At 40.1% G+C, this 23,941-nt stretch overlaps 2 protein-coding genes across 6 annotated transcripts in view; one reads left to right on the top strand and one right to left on the bottom strand.

Annotated features, from left to right (window-relative positions):
* The window catches only part of SPINK7 (serine peptidase inhibitor Kazal type 7), a 4,097-nt gene extending 2,325 nt beyond the window's left edge, over positions 1–1,772 (top strand). Inside the window, 2 exon segments of the mRNA XM_027081397.1 lie at positions 246–314; positions 317–1,772. Of these exon segments, the coding sequence (XP_026937198.1) occupies positions 246–314; positions 317–369 (122 nt within the window). The 3' untranslated portion in view covers positions 370–1,772.
* Positions 1–23,941, bottom strand: part of LOC113606889 (serine protease inhibitor Kazal-type 10-like) — a 90,286-nt gene that overhangs the window by 45,669 nt on the left and 20,676 nt on the right. The window lies entirely within an intron of this gene.

Raw genomic sequence — 23,941 nt, 5'->3', positions numbered from 1 at the left:
ACACACACACACACACACACACACACACACACACACACACACACACACTAGAAGTGGTGCTGGTAGTACTAGTATTTGTCAGAGTGGTCATATTATTATCAATACAAGTAGCCACAGCAGCATCAGAATATTGGAGCTGGGACATCCAAGATGGTACTGTGCTTCCTGTTCAGTAGAGGCCAGGGTAGCCCAGCTTGAGGACCAGGAGAAAAGCAGGACATCCTCCTTGTGACTGTCGCAGGTAGACTGCAGCATTTACGAGAAGCACCCAGTGGTGGCCATCCCCTGCCCCATCACATACCTGCCTGTTTGTGGTCTGACTACATCACCTATGGGAATGAATGCCACTTGCGTATTGAGAGCTTGTGAGTACTGCATGGGAAGAAAAAGCACCTAGGGCAGCGTCCTCCACTGCAATCTTCTCCTCTTTCCACAAGCCTGCTTAACTCTCCAGAAGCTATACTCTGCCCACCCAGAGAAGCTGGGAGAGATAGAAAACTTGCTGCCTCACAGTCAGATTAGGGTTGAGCCACCTGCTCTGCCAGCTTGGACTGGTCCCTCCATGACAGAACCTCTAATTCCTGTCTGTCAATTGAGAGAGTCTAACAAGACCATGAGCTTCCAAACTGCTGTCCCCAGAGCCCAGAGGTTCTGTAGAGGCAAGTCAGGAGTCACCAAAGAGGTTATGGGGATCGTTTGGGGTGGTCTCCGATCCCAACCAGCTTTGGACTATTTTAAGGAGTAGAGTTCCAAATAATTTCTTATTGGAAGAAAGGGTTCTGAATCCCACACTAAAAAATAATTGAAAACCACTATCTTACATGACTTCTAAGAGACTTAACAGCCAACAGATGATTCTTAGATAAACTGTAGCCAGAGGGTCTTTACTCTCCTCAATTTCCTAGTGGCTCTAAATATCTGCAGCCTTAGGGAGATAGGGAGGATAAGGCTACCACAAAGATTATATATTTTTTGATCTAAAATAGGGGAACACAAGCTGTCAGTACTTGGACCAGAATCCCATGAACATGTTTTAAGTATTTTGTTTGGCCTGCACAGGGTTTTGGAAGGCAATAACCACCAGGCAAACGTCACTTCTTTGGTACAAAACAGGCAACTCAGCATTTACTATCTTAACACCAAGTCCCCTTTGCTCACTGTTAACTCTCTTTTAGACCACTGGATTTTGGCCACTTATCTCATATCTTGTGGTTTTTCATCTTTGTGACTATCTTATCAAGTTAAAATACAGAGTTAGGGCCTGAGCCCAGAAGGATATGTCTACATACTGATTCCTACTCGGGAACTTTTATTTCACAAAAGGGAAGATTCTCTAATGTGCACAGACACTGGGTCCGCAGCCTAGAAACCAGTCTGTGTCCAAGGACACTGAAGGGGACATGTGGTGGAAGTTCTCCTCACTAGTGCAGGATCCAGCCTCATCACAGGCCCTGCTGACCAGAAAAGGCTGAGGGGAAGCCAACCTCAGCTTCCCTTGTCAGACGTCCTCCTTCTTTGTTGTTTTAAGACATTGGGTGATCAGTCTGGGCTCTGGGGTAAGTGGAGGCAGCAGGTGGGATGGAAGTGTCACTGGTCTAGGGACATTCTGCTTCTGCCTCTGTCAGAAACTGCCTGCGGCCAGGACATTCCTTTTTAGGGACTCATTTTCCTCATCTGTAAGATGAGGTTCCGCCTATAATCTCTATAGTTCCTTTCAGCTCTAATATTGTATAAAATTTCCTCTTGTGTTAATGAATCCTGTTAACTGTGTTGTTCCCATAGGAAGAGTACTGAAAAAGTTCAGTTTCTTCGTGAAGGAAGATGTTAACTTCTCCACAGACGTGATTACAGAGCAAGGATATCGTCATTGTCATCTTCATCATCCCTGGGCCTTTTCCCTCATGTTGGCACAGGTTCCCAGGGGGTGGAGTTGGTAGGGAGGGGGCAGACACAGATTCAGAGTCATCTTTGCTGGGTGGAGAAAATTGCGCTCTCCTTCAGACTCCCCACCTCACTGACTGACAAATACAAACATGTCAAAATAAACTAAAAAGTACAATGAAATTCTAACAATTCATTGTTGAGGTCTAAGTATCAAATAAAATAATTACGCTTATTAAAAACTTTGTAGAACTATCATCTACCTAGTAACCTTAATAGATCAAAAGATAAAACCCCATTTTAAATGGAACATAAAGAGCAAAATATGTATAACACCAAGAGCAATGGTCATAAATTTTTTTAGGAATGACATGCCTTCATAACTACAAATTTATTCCATAAATACCTTTCATAGTAATAATTTTATAGCAAAAATTATCAAAATAAACCAGTGAACTTTCTGACACAGCTTAAAAAATCTAACTTAATCCTAAGGTTTAAAAAGTATATTTTTAGAATTGGCAAAAAAATTTTCATCTGCAATGAAAGAGACACTATTTGGGTAATTTATTTTCTAATTGTTCTAATGAAACTCTAATTCCTAGTCAAGTCTTCTTTACTTGACATACCAGTCTGTTTTAACAATGATGCTGTGTGACTCTACTCAGGGAGTAGGGGACACTTGTAAATGCTACTCTAAATTTAACACAGCTCTGAACCACCTTTATTATTTTAATTATCAATCTAATTGTGCCACCAACGTCAGCTATTCCATGTTAATAAATACCGACCCATGATTTTAGACTCCCAACCCTCTAATCCTAATGTTAAATGCATAATTTATCCATAAACCTAGCCAGTTCATAGTGTTTAACTCAAATCTATGCTTAACACTAAGCTCACAATATTTGACTCCAATCTGTTAATCACAGTAAGACGCTCAGTAATCTAATAATTCTCAGCCTTTGATGTTTCTGACACACCTTCTCAACCCAATCATAGACATGAAGAACCAGTACATAAGTGCACAAAAGAGAAGAGATATTGGTCCAGAAATGCTGAGTAGTGAATAAAAACAAAAGACCACTCTTTCTCCTTCTGTTTCATTTCCTCTTTTTCCTATCAAATAGTTTTCCTTTTCTCTATGTTAGTTTTTTCTCTTTCTATATATTCCTTCTCTGTGATTTTTTATTGCTCTTTTAACTTTTCCTAACTTTTCCTTAAATTCAATACCTTTTTCTCATTCTCTCTAGCCCCCATAAGTATCTTTTATTTATTCAAGCCTTCCAACATCCATACCTCAAGGTCTGACTGTAAATCCCTTTGCAGCGATGGTCAGATGAGCACATATACCCACATACACCCTTTGGGAAAATTTATATTTCTAGACATTTGTCTCAAATGAAGAGACCTTGGGACCTACCTCCAAAACTTTTATCACATATATTATTCTGTAGTCAAATCCTTACCTAGGTTTGAGGCCTAATTTATAGCTTATATCTCAACATTTAGAAATAAATTCTAATTTCACATAAATCCAAACAATGTTCACCTTATATCTAAATCCCAATTTTTACCTTTCACAGTTACTTCTATAGCGTAATTCTTAACCATTCTCCTCAAAAGCCAACTCTTAATTCTCTCTTTTAACTCAAACCTCGAAATAGAAATCTTTAACATTATTCTGCATACGATTCATTTCATATAAATAAATCTGAGAACCAACACTGAAGTCAGTGCTGAACTTTTAAAACTGTCAACCAAATTTTTTGTTGTCTCTGGGTCTTATTTCTATTCACTGATTGAATCAAAATGCCTGTTTATATGAATACGGTACTCTGCTTGTGTGTGACTGTGTCACTGGAAGCTATAATCTCACTTTGTGCGTCAATAAGTACTTAGGTATATGGTTACACGTGACTCTTTATAGACGACCAGATCATTGCTGGTGGCCCCAGTGATCTGGCCATAAGAACTGTATTTGAAAGTCATTATGCATGAGAAAATAGTGAGTTACTCATTTTCAGTTTATAAATATGCAGGTTGTTCCATTTAATATCTTACTGTTGACTATTTACACTGGTACAAATAAGTCCCTGTTGTTCAGTACTTTCCCCAAGTACTGAAAGGCTGAAGTTGAAATAAAACAAAAATTTAAAACACAAGATAACAGAAAAAATAAAACACGGCTAAGGAATTTTCATTTATAACAAAATCATTTTTCAACCTGAACTGTTTCTTTGACTCCAGTTGCTTTAAAGTTAAATGATTTCAAGCCAATTCTGTGCCTCTGTGACAAGCTGCTTCTATCGAGACCTAACTGAGTCTGCCTTACTGCATGTCTCTCTCAGCTTGGGTCTCCTGGTTATCAGTTTGTGCCTAAAAAGCTGCCAGGAAGTGTCTATTTCTAATAGTCTTGTTTATTTCCCACCGTGTCTATAAGCAATCTCACAGAGTTGCCTGAGAGGTGGGACAAGCAAATAAGTTCCTCACCTTCCACAGTCATTCTGCCGCACCAGTAAAGACACGATGCACTTGTGGCTTCCTCAAGCCAATGACCTGGGACCTCTGTGTTCTTTGGGAACTTTGGGGAAGGGATCAGTCTTGCCCACATACTTGGAGCTCTGGATTATAAGCCTGGATCTGGAAAGCCAGATATCTAATCACAAATGTAAATGTGAAGTAAATTTATTTTTAAAATTTTACATTTCCAGGTTTAGGCCTTGGAGAACACATGATTTTATTTAGTTTTACTCACTTCTCTGTACTCATAAACATTTGCATCACTGAGGTCTTTATCAACCTCATCATCATTGTCTTCATTATAAAACTCCACCAAGCAACTCATGAGAACACATCGAACCTTTAAATAGAAGACTGTGTGCTTACCCCAACCTGAACATTTACCAGGTGTGTAGCTATGGGTAGGTCACTCTATATGTGCAATATCCTTTTCCTTACTGATAAAATAAAGAGAATAATAATCCCTAGTTTAACCTGTATATTGTGAGAATCAGATGAGAGATGCATGTGTACGTGCTTTGTAAATTATAAAGTCTGATAGAAATGAAAGGGATGATTATGATGTGTATGCCCTTTCTTCTCCAACATTTACAAAAGCATAAAAACATATACCAGATTTTTTTTGCAATATGCTTGGCATGTTAAAGTCTCATGACCAGTAAATTCTCAGGTATTTTTCCTTGGTTTGAGAAATGGGAACATTTCTGTTCATTAGAAGTTGATACTAGAAAGTGAAAAGGAGAATATGTAGTTTAAACATATAAGATTATACACATTTACCTATACAGTTTGCCCCATTTGAACATGGCCCCACTTAATAGCATGAGTAAAACTGTAATAAAAAATGATATTTACATAATCTCAAGGAATATTATTACAACGTATTTATTAATTTTGAAAGGAAAAAAGAGTAACTTTACAGTGGAGAACCTGGCAGCTACTAACTTACTCGAGTGATTAAAGTTAGCATCATTAGTGATGGGGCAAATCAACATCATGTATGCACACGTCAGGGGTGGGTCCAGGGGTGTATCTAGCAGCTGTGGACTTTGTTGGTACACTCACCAGGTAGTGGGTGGCATCACAGGATCCCAATGACCAGCACCTGGGAAGGAGTACCCAGAGGTCCCTTTCAAGGCAGGAGCACTCTGGTTCTGCCCACGTAACACCACAGCCTGGAGGCAGATCTAGGGTGAACAGATCCTGGGGGAGCCCTACCACCGAGGCAGACCAGGTCCCAGGCAGCAGCAAAATCACTTCGATTCCTGGAGCCACAACACCCCAGCCTCCAGAGCCTAGCACTAGGTCTGGGACAAACACAATGGAGAAAGGGACGCAAAATTGGGCTGCCTCTGGGCAGAACCACAAACACCTGCACGTGCAGCCCATAGGTTCACTTTGACCACATGGGCCTCACTTGCTTCAGCACTCACCGCCTTGGGGACAGAGCACACATGTAAAGGCAATGGACCCTTAATGAAACCAACCCTCAGGGCTTCTACTCTAAAATCTGGGGAGGAGACCCCACCCTCAACAGGGCTGTGACAGCCACGGAGCAAAGAGGAGGCTCCTCCCATCATCCAGTGCAGGCTCTGGTCACCACAACACCATCACACCCCTTATCAAGGGGATAATGGCCAGCACATGCTGAGGAAAGAACTGGCTGGCATCCATACCAAAAATAGCCCTGGCACCAAAAATACCAGACTTACACAGTCTACACACGGATGCTCCCACATAAAAACACCCCTTCAAGGCCATAGTAGATAACTTTTTCTGTCTCTATGAGTTTATGGGAAACAGTTAAGTATCATGAAAAAGCAGAGGAACTATTCCCAATTAAAAGAACAAGAGAAATCCCCTGAAAGAACAAACAACGAAACAGACCTCTCAAGTCTACCAGACGCCAAGTTCAAAAAGGAGGTAATAAAAATGCTGAAGGAAATAAGAAAGATTATCAATGCAAATGCAGATCAGTGTAACAAGGAACTAAAAACTATAAAGAGGAACCAATCAAAATTAGACAACTCAATTGCCAAGATAAAAACCAAGCTAAAAGTAATGAATAGCAGACTAAGTTTCATAGAAGAATAAATAAGTGATCTGGAAGACAGAATAACAGAAATCATTCAATCGTATCAGCAGACAGAAAGACAAATGAAAAGAAGATGAAAGCAACATACGAGATGTATGGGATAATATAAAGTGTGCAAACTTACGCATAATAGGGATTCCAGAAGGGGAAGAAAGAGAAGTGGGGATCAAAAATATATTTGGAGGACTTCCTGGTGGTGCAGTGGTTAAGAATCTGCCTGCCAACACAGGGGACATGGGTTCGAGCCCTGGTCCAGGAAGATTCCACATGCTGCAGAGCAACTAAGCCTGTGCGCCACAACTACTGAGCCTGCACTCTAGAGACCACGAGCCACAACTACTGAGCCTGTGTGCCACAACTACTGAAGCATGCATGCCTAGAGCCCATGCTTCACAACAAGAGAAGCCACCACAATGAGAAGCCCACACACCACAACAAGGAGTAGCCCCCACTCTCTGCAACAAGAGAAAAAAGCCCACACGCAGCATTGAAGACCCAATGTAGCCAAAAATAAAATTAATTAGTTAAATATATATATATATATATTTTGAGAAATTATGGCTGAAAGCTTACCAAACCTGAAGGAAAAGATATCCACATATGAGAATCAGAGAGGGTCCAACAGAAGATGAACCCAAAAAGACCCACAACAAGACATCATAATTAAAGTGGCAAAAGTTAAAGAGATTATTATTCTAAAGGCAGCAAGAGGAAAACAAAAAGTTACAAGGGAACCCTCATAAGGTTATCAGCTGATTTATTTGCAGAAAATTTATAGGCCAGAGGGAGTAGCATGATATATCAAAGTGCTGAAAGAGAAAAACCTGCAACCTAGGATACTCTACCCACCAAAATTATGATTTACAATAGAAGGAGAGATAAAAGAATTTCTCAGAAAAGCAATAACTAAAAGAATACAACAATACTAAACATAATAGCAATAGTTAAGTTCTTCTCTAAATAGAAAAGAAGCAAAAACCTATAGGAAAGGGAAAAACACAATAGGAAAGGCAAATACATAAAAGGATTGAAGATCACTTAAAGAAACCAGTACACAGACTAAGAAACAATCAAAAAATTTTTTAAAGCAATTATAACTATAATCAACAGCAAAAAGATGTAAAATAGGACCTCAAAATCGCAAAATGTAAAGAAGGGAGGAAAAATGTGTAGACCTTTTAGAATGTGTTTCAACCTATACAAGTATCAGTCTAAAGCAAGTTGATACAGCTATGGGTTAACATACTTGAAAAGCAGGGTAATCACAAATCAAAAACATATAATAGACTGACAAAACAAACAAAAATGCAAAAAGAAAGGAACTTAAGCGTAATACAAAAGAAAACCATCAAACCACAAAAGGAAAAACAAAAAGATGACATGAACAAAGAAGAACTACAAAATCGATTGGAAAACAAGGTAAAAATGGCAATAAACACATACTCATCAATAATTACTTTAAATGTCAAAGGACTAAATGCTTGGATCAAAAGACATAGAGTCAAAGATTAGATAAGCCAAGAACTACAATACGCTTCATACAAGAGACTCACTTCAGGGTGAAAGACATATAAGTTGAAAGTGAGGGGATGTAAAAAAGATATTTCAGGCAAATGGGAATGACAAAAAGCAGGGGTAGCAATACTTGGACAAAAGAGACTTTAAAAGAAAGTTCATAAAGAAAGACAAAGAAGGACATTATATAATGATAAAGGAATCAATACCAGAAGAGAATATTACATCCATTGACAAATATGCACTGATATAGGAGCACCGAAATATATAAGACAAATACTAACAGACATAAAGGGAGAAATGGACAGAAATACAATAATAGTAGGAGACTTTAACACCCCACTGACATCAATTGACAGGTCTTACAGATAGAAAATCAATAAGGCAACACAGATCCTAAATGACACAACACCAGTTGGACTTAATTGGCATATACAGGACACTACATCCAAAAGAAAAACCAGAATGCCCATTTTTTTTCAAGTGCACATGGAACATTCTCTAGGATACATCACATGCTAGGTCACAAAACAAGCCTCAACGAATTCAAGATGACATAAACCATTTCAAGCATCTTTTCTGACCACAATGGTATGAAACTAGAAATCAACCACAGAAAGAGAAATGAGAAAAAAAACCCAAAAACGATTACACAGAGACTAAACAACATGTTACTGAAAAACCAGTGGGTCAATGGTGAAATCAAAGAGGAAATCAGAAAATACCTTGAGACAAACAACAATGAAAACACATCCTTACAAAATCTTATGGGATGCAGCAAAAGCAGTTCTAAGAGGGAGTTCACAGCAATAACAGGCCTTCCTCAAGAAACAAGAACTACCACAAATAGACAACCTAATCTACCACCTAAAAGAATTAGAAAAAGAACAAACAAAACCCAAAGTCAGCAGAAGGAAGGAAACGATACAGATTAGAGAGGAAATAAATAAAATAGAAACTTAAAAAAACCTGAAAAGATCAATAAAACCAAGACCTGGTTTTTTGAGAGGATAAACAAAACAAAAACCTCTAGCCAAGCTCAGCAAGAAAAAAAGAGAGAGGACCCAAATAAACAGAATAAAAAATGAGAGAGGGGAAATAACACTGATACCACAGAACTACAACAAAAGCCATGAGAGAATACTATGAACAGTTATATTCCAACAAATTGGACAACCCAGAAGAAATGGACAATTTTCTAGAAACACACAGCCTACCAAAATTGAGTTAAGAAGAAAAAACAGATAATCTGAACAGACCAATCACTAGAAGTGAAATAGAATCTGTAGACAAAACAAAACAAAACAAAAAAACACAAAAAACAAAACTCCCTGCAAATAAAAGTCCAGAACTGAATGGCTTTAATGGGGAATTCTACCAAACATAAAACAAGGAACTTGCAAGCTTCCCTGGTGGCTCAGCAGTTCAGAATCTGCCTGCCAAAGCAGGGGACACAGGTTCAAGCCCTGGTCCAGGAAGATCCCACATGCCGTGGAGCGGCTGGGCCTGTGAGCCATGGCCTCTGGGCCTGCGCGTTCGGAGCCTGTGCTCCGCAGTTGGAGAGGCCACAACGGTGAGAGGCCTGCGTACCGCAAAAAAAAAAAAAAAAAAAAAAGAAGTGCATCCTTACCATCCCTAGGCCTGAAGGGGAAACAGGAGGAAACCCAGAAAGAGGAAGCCCTCCGTGGAGAAAATGATCTGACAGAACCTGACACACTGAAAGAAAAGTAGTCAATAGAGACCCTATAGGGAGGGCACCTCCCTCCTCCATCTCCTGCCTGCACTCTCCATTGGATGAATTAACCAGGAGCTACAGGGTAAACAGTCCTGTGATAAAGTCCACAGCAGTTAGCGTCCCAGGGCACAGAGCAGGGTGAAGAAGGGAGAAGTGAACTGAAGATATCAGGTACATCCCCTGAGGCTGCTTGGATTTTTCCACTCACCCTGGAAGTGGTTTTCAACTAAAGGCCGTTTGGTTATAGAATTAGAGTACTGGAATTTTGAATTTCTAGAAAGGACTTCAGAGAAAAGCCAAAGGCATCCAGATACCAAATACAGAAACCCTCTTCACAACATCGGTGACAGCTTCTACTTGGACACCTCTAGCAATGGAGAGCTCATCAACTTGACAACTGAAAGCTTTGAATGGTTGGAAATTTCTTCCGTATGTTGAATCTCTATTTCTCCCTTTAGTTTCTACCCATGGGTTCTAGTTGTCTCGCAGTGCCCACATAGAACAAGTCTGTTTCTTCTTCTTAGTGACAGACTATCATAGATTTTAAATGACTTTCATGGTTCATACTCAGTCTTCTCTTTTCCAGGTTAAACATTCTTGGAAAATATTCTCTTCATCTAAGCATGACATATGACAATACTTACCAATTTGAGTCAAAAGATGGGTTAAGGACTGGCTGTGCCATGGGACCTTGGACCAGTCATTTCAGGTCTCTAAGTGAGAGTCCTCGAAAAGTGGCAAAAATGGAAACAGAAGTAACCCCATTTCATAAAATGAGGACCATGTCATGATATATGTGAGAGGAAACATGTGGCAGAAAGGGCATAGGCATGTGCCAAAGAGTGCTGGTCTCAAATCTAGTCTCACTTTATGATTATAAGCCAGTCACTTGTCATCTTAGAGTTGTTAACACATTTTTACAATGAGAGTAATATCTAGGCCCATGCATTATATTTGGGAGCTCAGGGCAAAAATTAAGATGGAAGCCCATGTACTGAAAATTTATAGCTAAGACACATTTAAATAAAATTATATCCTCCTACCTTGGCAAATAATAGCTTTATTGCAATATGATAACCCAGGTTGAAAGGTAAAATTCTCAGACTCCTTAGAATTCTTTCCTGGAATATGGTGGCATGGGAGAAATTGGCCCCAGGTCATCAGTCTCTCTCCTGGACTGCATGCAGTATCTCTCTTCTCTCCACTCCCAATCCTGTCATGCCTCATGAAGAGCCTCATGCACATGGACCTACACACCAAAGCCTGCATGTCCAAACTTCACTCAAACCCCAGCAAATGGTCATGCCTAGGTCACATCTTGGGGTGAAGGGTGTATATCCCAGCAACACAGGCTGCCTTGGAGAACGGAGCTGAGGAAGACATTTACATAGGCCCTGTAAGCAGAATCAAGTCTGCCTGGGATAGGAATTCAGGAGTTCAGGGTTCCAGGGTATAGTCCAGAAGGAGATTACAAGTGTGTGCAGCACATGTCTTTGACCTACAAGCTCCTAGCCCTATAGGGAGAGAGGCATGGCTGGAGAAACTTGGGGGTCAAGGGCAAAGAAGTCCCTTTTGCAAAGGTTTAAAGATGGTAGCAGTGATACTTAATTTTCAAAACTACTGTAAGAATTAGCAAGGAAGGGAAGTACTTAGAACATATAAAAATGTTAGCAATATTAAAACATATAAACGTTTTTGTTGCTATTGTTCCTGTTGCTGTTATTAGAATATGCTTGGAACACCATTAGGTACTACCGGAACACAGGTAGCATACTGGTAAAGCTGACTCCTTTGGACTCTAAAAGACCTTGTCATTCATTATAATATCAGGGAGAATCTACATTTATCATGGCTGTTAGTTTGAAGAAGCTCTTCTGGTCTTAAGTACTTTAAAGTACAGACCAGCAGTACACGCGGTATCCCTGAGAAGTTTGAGTCTTGTATTCCTATTTCTACTTTCGGCTGTAAGCTTTGTATTCCTAAATGAAGTCTTCTCCCAGCTTGGCAAAAACTTCTAGCATGCTTTTACCATCTCAAATCACTAAGAGATGATTTAATAATCAAGATGAATTACGAAAATAATGCAAGTACAGGAGGCTTGGCTGACGCTGCTAGGTTACCTGTCTTGACTTTACCTCACTGCCCCTGGTCACCTCAAGCAAATGAGAATAGCACTTGCCTCCTGTCCCTTTGCCTTTGCTTTCCATCTGTCTTCAGTGTGTATCTCCCTTTCAGCACTGCCCTAGCCATGCCCCAGACAACGGCAGCCCCATGACTGTCTTCTGCCCAAAGAATTCTCAGATATTGTCACCTCACAGTTGCCTGGCAGACACTGTGAAAATGCGTTTTTATGACTATCAAGAAATCACAGAATCTCAGTGCTTGAAAAAGACCAAACACCTTTAATTTTTCCATTCAAAGAGGAATCTGATTCCATATCTCTGAGAGATCGTTATTCAACTTTTACTCCTGTCTGGATAGCCCTGAAGATGGGGAATTCAGGCCTCCCTAAGGCAGCCTGTGTCACTGTTAGGTATCCTGAAGATTCAGAAAATTGTTTGCTCACTATCTTTTAACCACTCATATGCCAGGCACTGGGCTAGGGGCCCAAGATGCAATAGTAAGATCATCCTTGTCCTCAATGAACTCTTTATGTTGAGCCAAAATGTTAAATAATAGAGTGGTTAAGTTGTTGAGCTCTGGAGTCAAATTTCCCAGTGGGGCATCCTGGGGAAATCTGAGAACTGATGGTATTTTTAAAATAAGACTTCTTTCCTTAGGAGTTAGGCCTGATTTTCTCATGTGTTTGTTTTGGTAACAATATGAATTAAGCCCTGTTGCACCTGGTCATAACACAACCTTCAGCACAGAATTACTGCTTATTCATGATCTGCAGGATGCTACCTTGTTATACAAGCCACATATTATAATAGAAATCACATATAATGGACTTGAGTCTCCATGCATGCACCCTGGTTATTTATTTAATATGTTTTATGTTAAATATGAGATAGCAGATGCTATGAACAGGGAAGTAGGAATGGGTACGGTAATAATAAAGGGTAAAGAGATCACTCTAGGAAAGGATAAAGATGGCACAGTAGGAGGATGTGGACTTCACCTTCCCCCAACAAACACATCAAAAATATATATACATGTGGAATAATTCTCACAAAAACCGGGAGGCAGAAGATCTCTTATATAACCAAAGCTGCAAGAAAGATCCCCATGTAACAGAGTATAATGGCAAAAAAAGGGGGGGGGCATCGGGATGGGACTAGTGTCCCTAGGAGGGATCTGTAAAGGATGGAAGGTCCACACAAGTGGCCCCTCACCCTGGGAGGCCTCCTTGCCTGCTGGGAGGTCCACCAAGACAGAAAGAGGGGCAGGAGGGTTCTGGACTAGGAGTGCGCATTGCTGGCTTGCTAGCAATCAGGGTGGAGAGAGAACAGCACTGACAGCTGCCTCCTTGCTACACTTCCCAGTCCAAAGTGCACACTGGGCAGAGCTGCTGGTACAAACTGCACCTAGGCACTGAATCTTGGGAAGATGGGCCCTGGGAGACGACTCAGTCTAGCTGTGCAAAGACTGCCAAGAGGGCCCCCAACAGGGCTGTGACAGGCACAGAGCAAAGAGGAGGCCCCACTGAACATCCAGGCTCTGGACACCACAACACCATCACACCCCCTGTTAAGGGGATAACAGACAGCACACTCTGAGGAAAGACGTGGCTGGCATCTATACCAAAAACAGCCCTGGCGCCAAAAATATAGGACTCACACAGTCTACGCAGGGACACATAAAAACACCCCTTCAGGGCCACAGTAGATAACTGTTTCTCATAAATTCATAGAAACAGAGAAAGCTAAGTAAAATAAAAAAGCAGAGGAACTATTCCCAATTAAAAGAACAAGAGTTATCCCCTGAAAGAACAAATAATGAAACAGACCTCACCAGTTTACTAGACATTGAGTTCAAAAAGGAGGTAATAAAAAAGCTAAAGGAATTAAGACTGTAACAGTCTTACAGTCTTACAGTGAAATGCAGATCACTGTAACAAAGAACTAGAAACTATGAAGAGGAACCAATCAAAATTAGACAATTAAATTGCCGAGATTAAAAACCAAACTAAAAGCAATGAATAGCAGACTAAATAATGCAGAAGAATGAACAAGTGATCTGGGAAAGAGAATGATGGAAATCAACCAATCAGAACAGCAGACAGACAAATGAAAAAAAAAAAAAGAAAGCAAAATATGAGATATATGGGGTAATATAAACCCCTATGCATAATAGGGGTTCCCGAAAAAGGGAATTGAAAATATATTTGAAGAAATTATGGCTGAAAACTTCCCAAGCCTAAAAAGAAATAGATATCCATGTATGGGAAGCACAGAGGTTCCCGAACCAGATAACCCCTAACAGACCCACACAAGGACATATAATTAAAAATGGCAAAAGTGACAGATACACCAGAAATACATCTACGCGTGGAACAACTCCTACAGAACACCTACTGAACGCTGGCAGAAGACCTCAGACCTCCCAAAAGGCAAGGAACCCCCCACGTACCTGGTTAGGGCAAAAGAAAAAACTAAACAGAGACAAAAGGATAGGGACGGGTCCTGCACCAGCGGGAGAGAGCTGTGAAGGAGAAAAAGTGTCCACACACTAGGAAGCCCCTTCGCGGGTGGAGACTTCGGGAGGCGGAGTGGGGGAGCTTGGGAGCCGCGGAGGAGAGCACAGCAACAGGGGTGCGGAGGGCAAAGCGGACAGATTCCAGCGCAGAGGATCGGGCCGACCGGCACTCACCAGCGGAGAGGCTTGTCTGCTCGCCCGCCGGGGCGGGCGGGACTGGGAGCTGAGGCTCCGGCTTTTGTCGGAGCGCCGGGAGAGGACTGAGGTTGGCGGCGTGAACACAGCCTGCAGGGCGTTGGTGCGCCGCGGCTGGCCGGGAGAGAGTCCGGGGAGGGGTCTGGACCTGCCGAAGAGGCAAGAGACTTTTACGTCCCTCTTTGTTTCCTGGTGCACGAGGAGAGGGGATTAAGAACGCTGCTTGAGAGAGCTCCAGGGACGGGCGCGAGCCGCGGCTAAGAGTGCGGAGCCCAGAGACGGACATGGGACGCTAAGGCCGCTGCTGCCGCCGCCAGGAGGCCTGTGTGCGAACACAGGTCACTAGCCACACGCCCTTCTGGGGAGCCTGTGCAGCCCGCCACTGCCAGGGTCCCGGGATCCAGGGACGGCTCCCCGGGAGAGCGCACGGCGCGCCTCAGGCTGCAGCGTCACGCCGGCCTCTGCCGCTGCAGGCCCGCCCCGCACTCCGTGACCCTCCCTACCCCCCGGCCTGGGTGAGCCAGAGCCTCCGAATCAGCGGCTCCTTTAACCTCGTCCTGTCTGAGCAAAGAACAGACGCCCTCCGGCGACCTACACGCACAGGCGGGGCCAAATCCAAAGCTGAGCCCCTGGGAACTGTCAGAACAAAGAAGAGAAAGGGAAATCTCTCCCAGCAGCCTCAGAAGCAGCGGATTAAAGCTCCACAATCAACTTGATATACCCTGCATCTGTGGAATACCTGAATAGACAACGGAATCATCCCAAATTAAGGAGCCCTGTGGATGAAAGGCTCTTGGTGCTGCAACCAGGACTCAGTGCTGTGCCTCTGAGGTGGGAGAGCCAACTTCAGGACACTGGTCCACAAGAGGCCTCCCAGCTGCACATAATATCAAACAGCAAAAATCTCCCAGAGATCTCCATCTCAACGCCAGCACCCAGCTTCACTCAACTACCAGCAAGCTACAGTGCTGGACATCCTATGCCAAACAACTAGCAAGACAGGAACACAACCCCACCCATTAGCAGAGAGGCTGCCCAAAATCATAGTAAGTCTACAGACACCCCAAAACACACCACCAGACGTGGACCTGCCCACCAGAAAGACAAGATCCAGCCTCATACACCAGAACACAGGCACTAGTACCCTCCACCAGGAAGCCTACACAACCCACTGAACCAACCTTAGCCACTGGGGACAGACACAAAAAACAACAGGAACTACGAACCTTCAGCCTGCAAAAAAGGAGACCCCAAACACAGTAAGATAAGCAAAATGAAAAGACAGAAAAACACACAGCAGATGAAGGAGCAAGATAAAAACCCACCAGACCTAACAAATGAAGAGGAAATAGGCAGTCTACCTGAAAAAGAATTCAGAATAATGATAGTAAGGTTGATCCGAAATCTTGGAGATAGAATGGACAATAGAATGGACAAATTGCAAGAATCAGTTAACAAGGACCTAGAAGAACTAAAGATGAAGCAAGCAACGATGAACAACACAATAAATGAAATTAAAAGTACTCTAGATGGGATCAATAGCAGAATAACTGAGGCAGAAGAACGGATAAGTGACCTGGAAGATAAAATAGTGGAAATAACTACTGCAGAGCAGAATAAAGAAAAAAGAATGAAAAGAACTGAGGACAGTCTCAGAGACCTCTGGGACAACATTAAATGCACCAACATTCGAATTATAGGGGTTCCAGAAGAAGAAGAGAAAAAGAAAGGGACTGAGAAAATATTTGAAGAGATTATAGTTGAAAACTTCCCTAATATGGGAAAAGAAATCATTAATCAAGTCCAGGAAGCACAGAGAGTCCCATACAGGATAAATCCAAGGAGAAATACGCCAAGACACATATTAATCAAATTGTCAAAAATTAAATACAAAGAAAACATATTAAAAGCAGCAAGGGAAAAACAACAAATAACACACAAGGGAATCCCCATAAGGTTAACAGCTGATCTTTCAGCAGAAACTCTGCAAGCCAGAAGGGAGTGGCAGGGCATATTGAAAGTGTTGAAGGAGAAAAACCTGCAACCAAGATTACTCTACCCAGCAAGGATCTCATTCAGATTTGATGGAGAAATTAAAACCTTTACAGACAAGCAAAAGCTGAGAGAGTTCAGCACCACCAAACCAGCTCTACAACAACTGCTAAAGGAACTTCTCTAGGCAAGAAACACAAAAGAAGGAAAGGACCTACAATAACGAACCCAAAACAATTAAGAAAATGGGAATAGGAACACACATATCGATAATTACCTTAAATGTAAATGGACTAAATGCTCCCACCAAAAGACACAGATTGGCTGAATGGATACAAAAACAAGACCCATATATTTGCTGTCTACAAGAGACCCACTTCAGACCTAGAGACACATACAGACTGAAAGTAAGGGGATGGAAAAAGGTATTTCATGCAAATGGAAACCAAAAGAAAGCTGGAGTAGCAATTCTCATATCAGACAAAATAGACTTTAAAACAAAGACTATTAGAAGAGACAAAGAAGGACACTACATAATGATCAAGGGATCGATCCAAGAGGAAGATATAACAATTGTAAATATTTATGCACCCAACATAGGTGCACCTCAATACATAAGGCAAATACTGACAACCATAAAAGGGGAAATCGACAGTAACACATTCATAGTAGGGGACTTTAACACCCCACTTTCACCAATGGACAGGTCATCCAAAATGAAAATAAAAGAGGAAACACAAGCTTTAAATGATACATTAAACGAGATGGAGTTAATTGATATTTATAGGACATTCCATCCAAAAACAACAGAATACACATTTTTCTCAAGTGCTCATGGAACATTCTCCAGGATAGATCATATCTTGGGTCACAAATCAAGCCTTGGTAAATTTAAGAAAATTGAAATTGTATCAAGTATCTTCTCTGACCACAACGCCATGAGACTAGATATCAATTACAGGAAAAGATCTGTAAAAAATACAAACACATGGAGGCTAAACAATACACTACTTAATAATGAAGTGATCACTGAAGAAATCAAAGAGGAAATCAAAAAATACCTAGAAACAAATGACAATGGAGACACAACGACCCAAAACCTGTGGGATGCAGCAAAAGCAGTTCTAAGGGGGAAGTTTATAGCAATACAAGCCCACCTTAAGAAGCAGGAAACATCTCAAATAAACAACCTAACCTTGCACCTCAAGCAATTAGAGAAAGAAGAACAAAAAAACCCAAAAGCTAGCAGAAGGAAAGAAATCATAAAAATCAGATCAGAAATAAATGAAAAAGAAATGAAGGAAACAATAGCAAAGATCAATAAAACTAAAAGCTGGTTCTTTGAGAAGATAAACAAAATAGATAAACCACTAGCCAGACTCATCAAGAAAAAAAGGGAGAAGACTCAAATCAATAGAATTAGAAATGAAAAAGGAGAGGTAACAACTGACACTGCAGAAATAAAAGAGATCATGAGAGATTACTACAAGCAACTCTATGCCAATAAAATGGACAATCTGGAAGAAATGGACAAATTCTTAGAAATGCACAACCTGCCAAGACTGAATCAGGAAGAAATAGAAAATATGAACAGACCAATCACAAGCACTGAAATTGAAACTGTGATTAAAAATCTTCCAACAAAGAAAAGCCCAGGACCAGATGGCTTCACAGGCGAATTCTATCAAACATTTAGAGAAGAGCTAACACCTATCCTTCTCAAACTCTTCCAAAATATAGCAGAGGGAGGAACACTCCCAAACTCCTTCTACGAGGCCACCATCACCTTGATACCAAAACCAGACAAGGATGTCACAAAGAAAGAAAACTACAGGCCAATATCACTGATGAACATAGATGCAAAAATCCTCAACAAAATACTAGCAAATAGAATCCAACAGCACATTAAAAGGATCATACACCATGATCAAGTGGGGTTTATTCCAGGAATGCAAGGATTCTTCAATATACGCAAATCTATCAATGTGATAAACCATATTAACAAACTGAAGGAGAAAAACCATATGATCATCTCAATAGATGCAGAGAAAGCTTTTGACAAAATTCAACACCCATTTATGATAAAAACCCTGCAGAAAGTAGGCATAGAGGGAACTTTCCTCAACATAATAAAGGCCATATATGACAAGCCCACAGCCAACATCATCCTCAATGGCGAAAAACTGAAAGCATTTCCACTAAGATCAGGAACAAGACAAGGTTGCCCACTCTCACCACTCTTATTCAACATAGTTTTGGAAGTTTTAGCCACAGCAATCAGAGAAGAAAAGGAAATAAAAGGAATCCAAATCGGAAAAGAAGAAGTAAAGCTGTCACTGTTTGCAGATGACATGATCCTATACATAGAGAACCCTAAAGATGCTACCAGAAAACTACTAGAGCTAATCAATGAATTTGGTAAAGTGGCAGGATACAAAATTAATGCACAGAAATCTCTGGCATTCCTATACACTAATGATGAAAAATCTGAAAGTGAAATCAAGAAAACACTCCCATTTACCATTGCAACAAAAAGAATAAAATATCTAGGAATAAACCTACCTAAGGAGACAAAAGATCTGTATGCAGAAAATTATAAGACACTGATGAAAGAAATTAAAGATGATACAAATAGATGGAGAGATATACCATGTTCTTGGATTGGAAGAATCAACATTGTGAAAATGACTCTACTACCGAAAGCAATCTATAGATTCAATGCAATCCCTATCAAACTACCACTGGCATTTTTCACAGAACTAGAACAAAAAATTTTGCAATTTGTATGGAAACACAAAAAACCCCGAATAGCCAAAGCAATCTTGAGAACGAAAGAAGGAACTGGAGGAATCAGGCTCCCAGACTTCAGACTATACTACAAAGCTACAGTTATCAAAACGGTATTGTACTGGCACAAAAACAGAAAGATAGATCAATGGAACAGGATAGAAAGCCCAGAGATAAACCCACGCACATATGGTCACCTTATCTTTGACAAAGGAGGCAGAAATGTACCGTGGAGAAAGGACAGCCTATTCAATAAGTGGTGCTGGGAAAACTGGACAGCTACATGTAAAAGTATGAAGTTAGATCACTCCCTAACACCATACACAAAAATAAGCTCAAAATGGATTAAAGACCTAAATGTAAGGCCAGAAACTATCAAACTCTTAGAGGAAAACATAGGCAGAACACTCTATGACATAAATCACAGCAAGATTCTTTCTGACCCACCTCCTAGAGTAATGGAAATAAAAACAAGAGTAAACAAATGGGACCTAATGAAACTTAAAAGCTTTTGCGCAGCAAAGGAAACCATAAAGAAGACCAAAAGACAACCCTCAGAATGGGAGAAAATATTTGCAAATGAAGCAACTGACAAAGGATTGATCTCCAAAATTTATAAGCAGCTCATGCAGCTTAATAACAAAAAAACAAACAACCCAATCCAAAAATGGGCAGAAGACCTAAATAGACATTTCTCCAAAGAAGATATACAGAGTGCCAACAAACACATGAGAGAATGCTCAACATCACTAATCATGAGAGAAATGCAAATCAAAACTACAATGAGGTATCATCTCACACCAGTCAGAATGGCTATCATCAAAAAATCTAGAAACAATAAATGCTGGAGAGGGTGTGGAGAAAAGGGAACCCTCTTACACTGTTGGTGGGAATGTAAATTGATACAGCCACTGTGGAGAACCGTATGGAGGTTCCTTAAAAAGCTACAAATAGAACTACCATATGACCCAGCAATCCCACTACTGGGCATATACCCTGAGAAAACCATAATTCAAAAAGAGTCATGTACCAAAATGTTCATTGCAGCTCTATTTACAATAGCCCACAGATGGAAACAACCTAAGTGTCCATCATCGGATGAATGGATAAAGAAGATGTGGCACATATATACAATGGAATATTACTCAGCCATAAAAAGAGACGAAATTGAGCTATTTGTAATGAGGTGGATAGACCTAGAGTCTGTCATACAGAGTGAAGTAAGTCAGAAAGAGAGAGACAAATACCGTATGCTAACACATATATATGGAATTTAAAAAAAAAAAATGTCATGAAAAACCTAGGGGTGAAACAGGAATAAAGACACAGACTTACTAGAGAATGGACTTGAGGCTATGGGGAGGGGGAAGTGTAAACGGTGACAAAGCGATAAAGAGGCATGGACATATATACACTACCAAACGTAAGGTAGATAGCTAGTGGGAAGCAGCCGCATAGCACAGGGAGATCAGCTCGGTGCTTTGTGACCGCCTGGAGGGGTGGGATAGGGAGGGTGGGAGGGAGGGAGACGCAAGCGGGAAGAGATATGGGAATATATGTATATATATAACTGATTCATTTTGTTGTGAAGCTGAAACTAACATACCATTGTAAAGCAATTATACTCCAATAAAGATGTTAAAAAAAAAAAATGGCAAAAGTTCAAGATAAAGAGAGGATTCTAAATGCAGCAAGAGAAAAACAGTCAATAACGAGGGAACCCCCATAAGGCTATCAGTTTATTTCTATACAGAAACTTTGTAGGCCAGAAGGGAGTGGCATGATATATCCAAAGTCCTGAAAGGGAAAACCCTGCAAACTAGGATACCCTACCCAGCAAGATTATCATTTACAATAAAAGGAGAGATAACAGATTTCTCAAAGAAGCTAAAACTAAAATATTAAATACTAAACACTAATACTAAATACTATTTTAGTAATACTAAACCTCACCTAGAAGCAATAATGAAAGACCTTCTCTAAATAGAAAAGAAGTAAAGTTCTACAGGAAAGGGAAAAACACAATAGGAAAGGCAAATATATAAAGGGATTGAAGATCACTTAAATAAGCCATTACATAGATTAAAAAACAATCAAAAAACTTTTTTTTGTAAAAGTGAAGAGAAAAAGGATAAATGTGAAGATAAAAAATAAAACAGGACATCAAAATCACGAGATGTGGGGTAGGGGAGTAAAAAATTGTACAACTTTTAAAATGTGTTTGAACTTATATAAGTCTAAAGCAAGTAGATATAGTTATGGGTTAACACACTTGAAAACCAGAGTAACCACAAACTAAAAACATAGATTCACAAAAATCAAAAAGAAAGGAATTCAAGCATAATACAAAAGAAAAACATCAAACCACAAAAGGAAAAACAAAAGAAAAAATGAACAAATAAGAACTACAAAATCAACTGGAAAACGAGATTTAAAATGGCATAAGTACTTACTTATCAATAATTACTTTAAATGTCAATGGACTAAATGCTCTGATCAAAAGACAGAGTGTCAGACTGGATTAAAATAAACAAGAACCTACAATATTCTGCCTACAAGAGACTCAGCTGAAGGCAAAAGACTCACATAGATTGAAAGTGAGGGGATGGAAAAAAGATATTTCATGCAAATGGGAATGATAAAAAACGTGAGAAGCAATACTCATATCAGACAAAATAGACTTTAAGCCAAAGTCCATAAAGAAAGACAAAGAAGGACATTATATAATGATAAAGGGATCAATAAAAGAAGAGGGTATTACACTTGTTAACATATATGAACCCAATATAGGAGCACCGAAAACACAGCAAATAAGTACTAACAGACTTAAAGGGAGAAACTGACAGGAGTACAATAAAAGTAAAAGACTTTAACACCTCACTGACATCAACAGAAAGATCTTTCAGACAGAAAATTAATAAGGCAACAGATACTAAATGATATAATAGGAGAGCTAGACTTAATTGATATCAACAGGACATTACATCCAAGAAAAGCAGAATACACATTCTTTTCAACAGTGCATGGAACATTTTCTAGGATAGACCACATACTAAGACACAAAACAAGCTTCAACAAATTTAAAGGAATAGAAATTATTTCAAGCATCTTTTCTGACCATAACAGTACGAAATTAGAAATCAACCACAGGAAGAAAAATGGGAAAAAAACAATCACATGGAGACTAAACAACATGCTACTAAAAAAACCAGTGACTGGGGCTTCCCTGGTGGCGCAGTGGTTGAGAGTCTGCCTGCCGATGCAGGGAACACGGGTTCGTGCCCCAGTCTGGGAAGATCCCACATACCGCGGAGCGGCTGGGCCCGTGAGCCATGGCCGCTGAGTCTGTGCGTCCGGAGCCTGTGCTCCGCAATGGGAGAGGCCACAACAGTGAGAGGCCCACGTACCGCAAAAAAAAAAAACAAAAAAAAAACAGTGACTGAACAATGAAATCAAAGAGGAAATCAGAAAACACCTCAAGACAAATGACAATAAAACACAACCTTACAAAATCTATGGGATGCAGCAACAGCAGTTTTAAGGATGAAATTCATAGTGATACAGGCCTTCCTTAAGAAATATCTCAAGTAAACAACCTAACCTACCACCTAAAAGAATTAGAAAAAGAACACACAAAACTCAAAGTCAACAGAATTAAGGAAATAATAAAGATCAGAGAGGAGATAAATACAGATTAAAAAAACAATAGAAAAGATCAGTAGAGCCTAAAGCTGTTTTTTTGAAAGGACAAACAAGATAAAAAACCTCCAGCCAGCCTCACCAAGAAAAAAACAGGGGACCCAAATAAACAAAATAAGAAATGAAAGAGGAGAAATAACAAATGATACCATAGAAAATCATGAGAGAATACTATGAACAGTTGTATTTCAACAAATTGGACAACCCAGAAGAAATGCACAAGATTCTAGAAACTTACAGCCTGCTAAAACTGAGTCAAGAATAAAGAGATAATTTGAACAGACCAATCACTAGACATGAAATAGAATCTGTAATTTAAGAAAAAATCTCCACAAACAGAAGTCCAAGATCGGATAGCTTCACTGGGGAATTCTACCAAACAAAAAGAAGAAGTCATACTGATCCTTCTCAAACTCTTGCAAAAGATTAACGAAGAGGAATCATTTCCAAATTTACTCTATGAAGCCACCATTACCCTGATACCAAAACCAGACAAAGATACTACAGAAAAAGAAAATTATAGGCCAATATCTTTGATGAATACAGATGAAAAAATCCTCAGCAAAATATTAGCAAACCAATCCAACAATACATAAAAAGGATCACACACTACGATAAATTTAGGTTCATTCCAGGGTCACAAGGATGTTTTAACATATGCAAATCAATCAGTGTGACGCACCACATTAACAAAAGAAAAGATAAAAAGCACATGATCACCTCAACAGATGCAGAAAAAGCATTTGATAAAATTCAACATCCATTTATGCTAAAAACTCTCACCAAAGTAGGTCTAGAGGGAACATATGTCAACACAATAAAAGCCAGTTATGACAAATCCACAGCCAACATAATACTCAACGGTGAAAAGCTGAAAGCTT

This window comes from Aethalodelphis obliquidens, unplaced genomic scaffold, assembly GCF_003676395.1.
Source record: "Aethalodelphis obliquidens isolate GAN/ISIS:26980383/991018 unplaced genomic scaffold, ASM367639v1 scaffold45, whole genome shotgun sequence".
Classification (NCBI taxonomy): Eukaryota; Metazoa; Chordata; class Mammalia; order Artiodactyla; family Delphinidae; genus Aethalodelphis; species Aethalodelphis obliquidens.
Note: the sequence above shows the minus strand (reverse complement) of the source record. Positions and strands in the feature narration are given on the sequence as shown.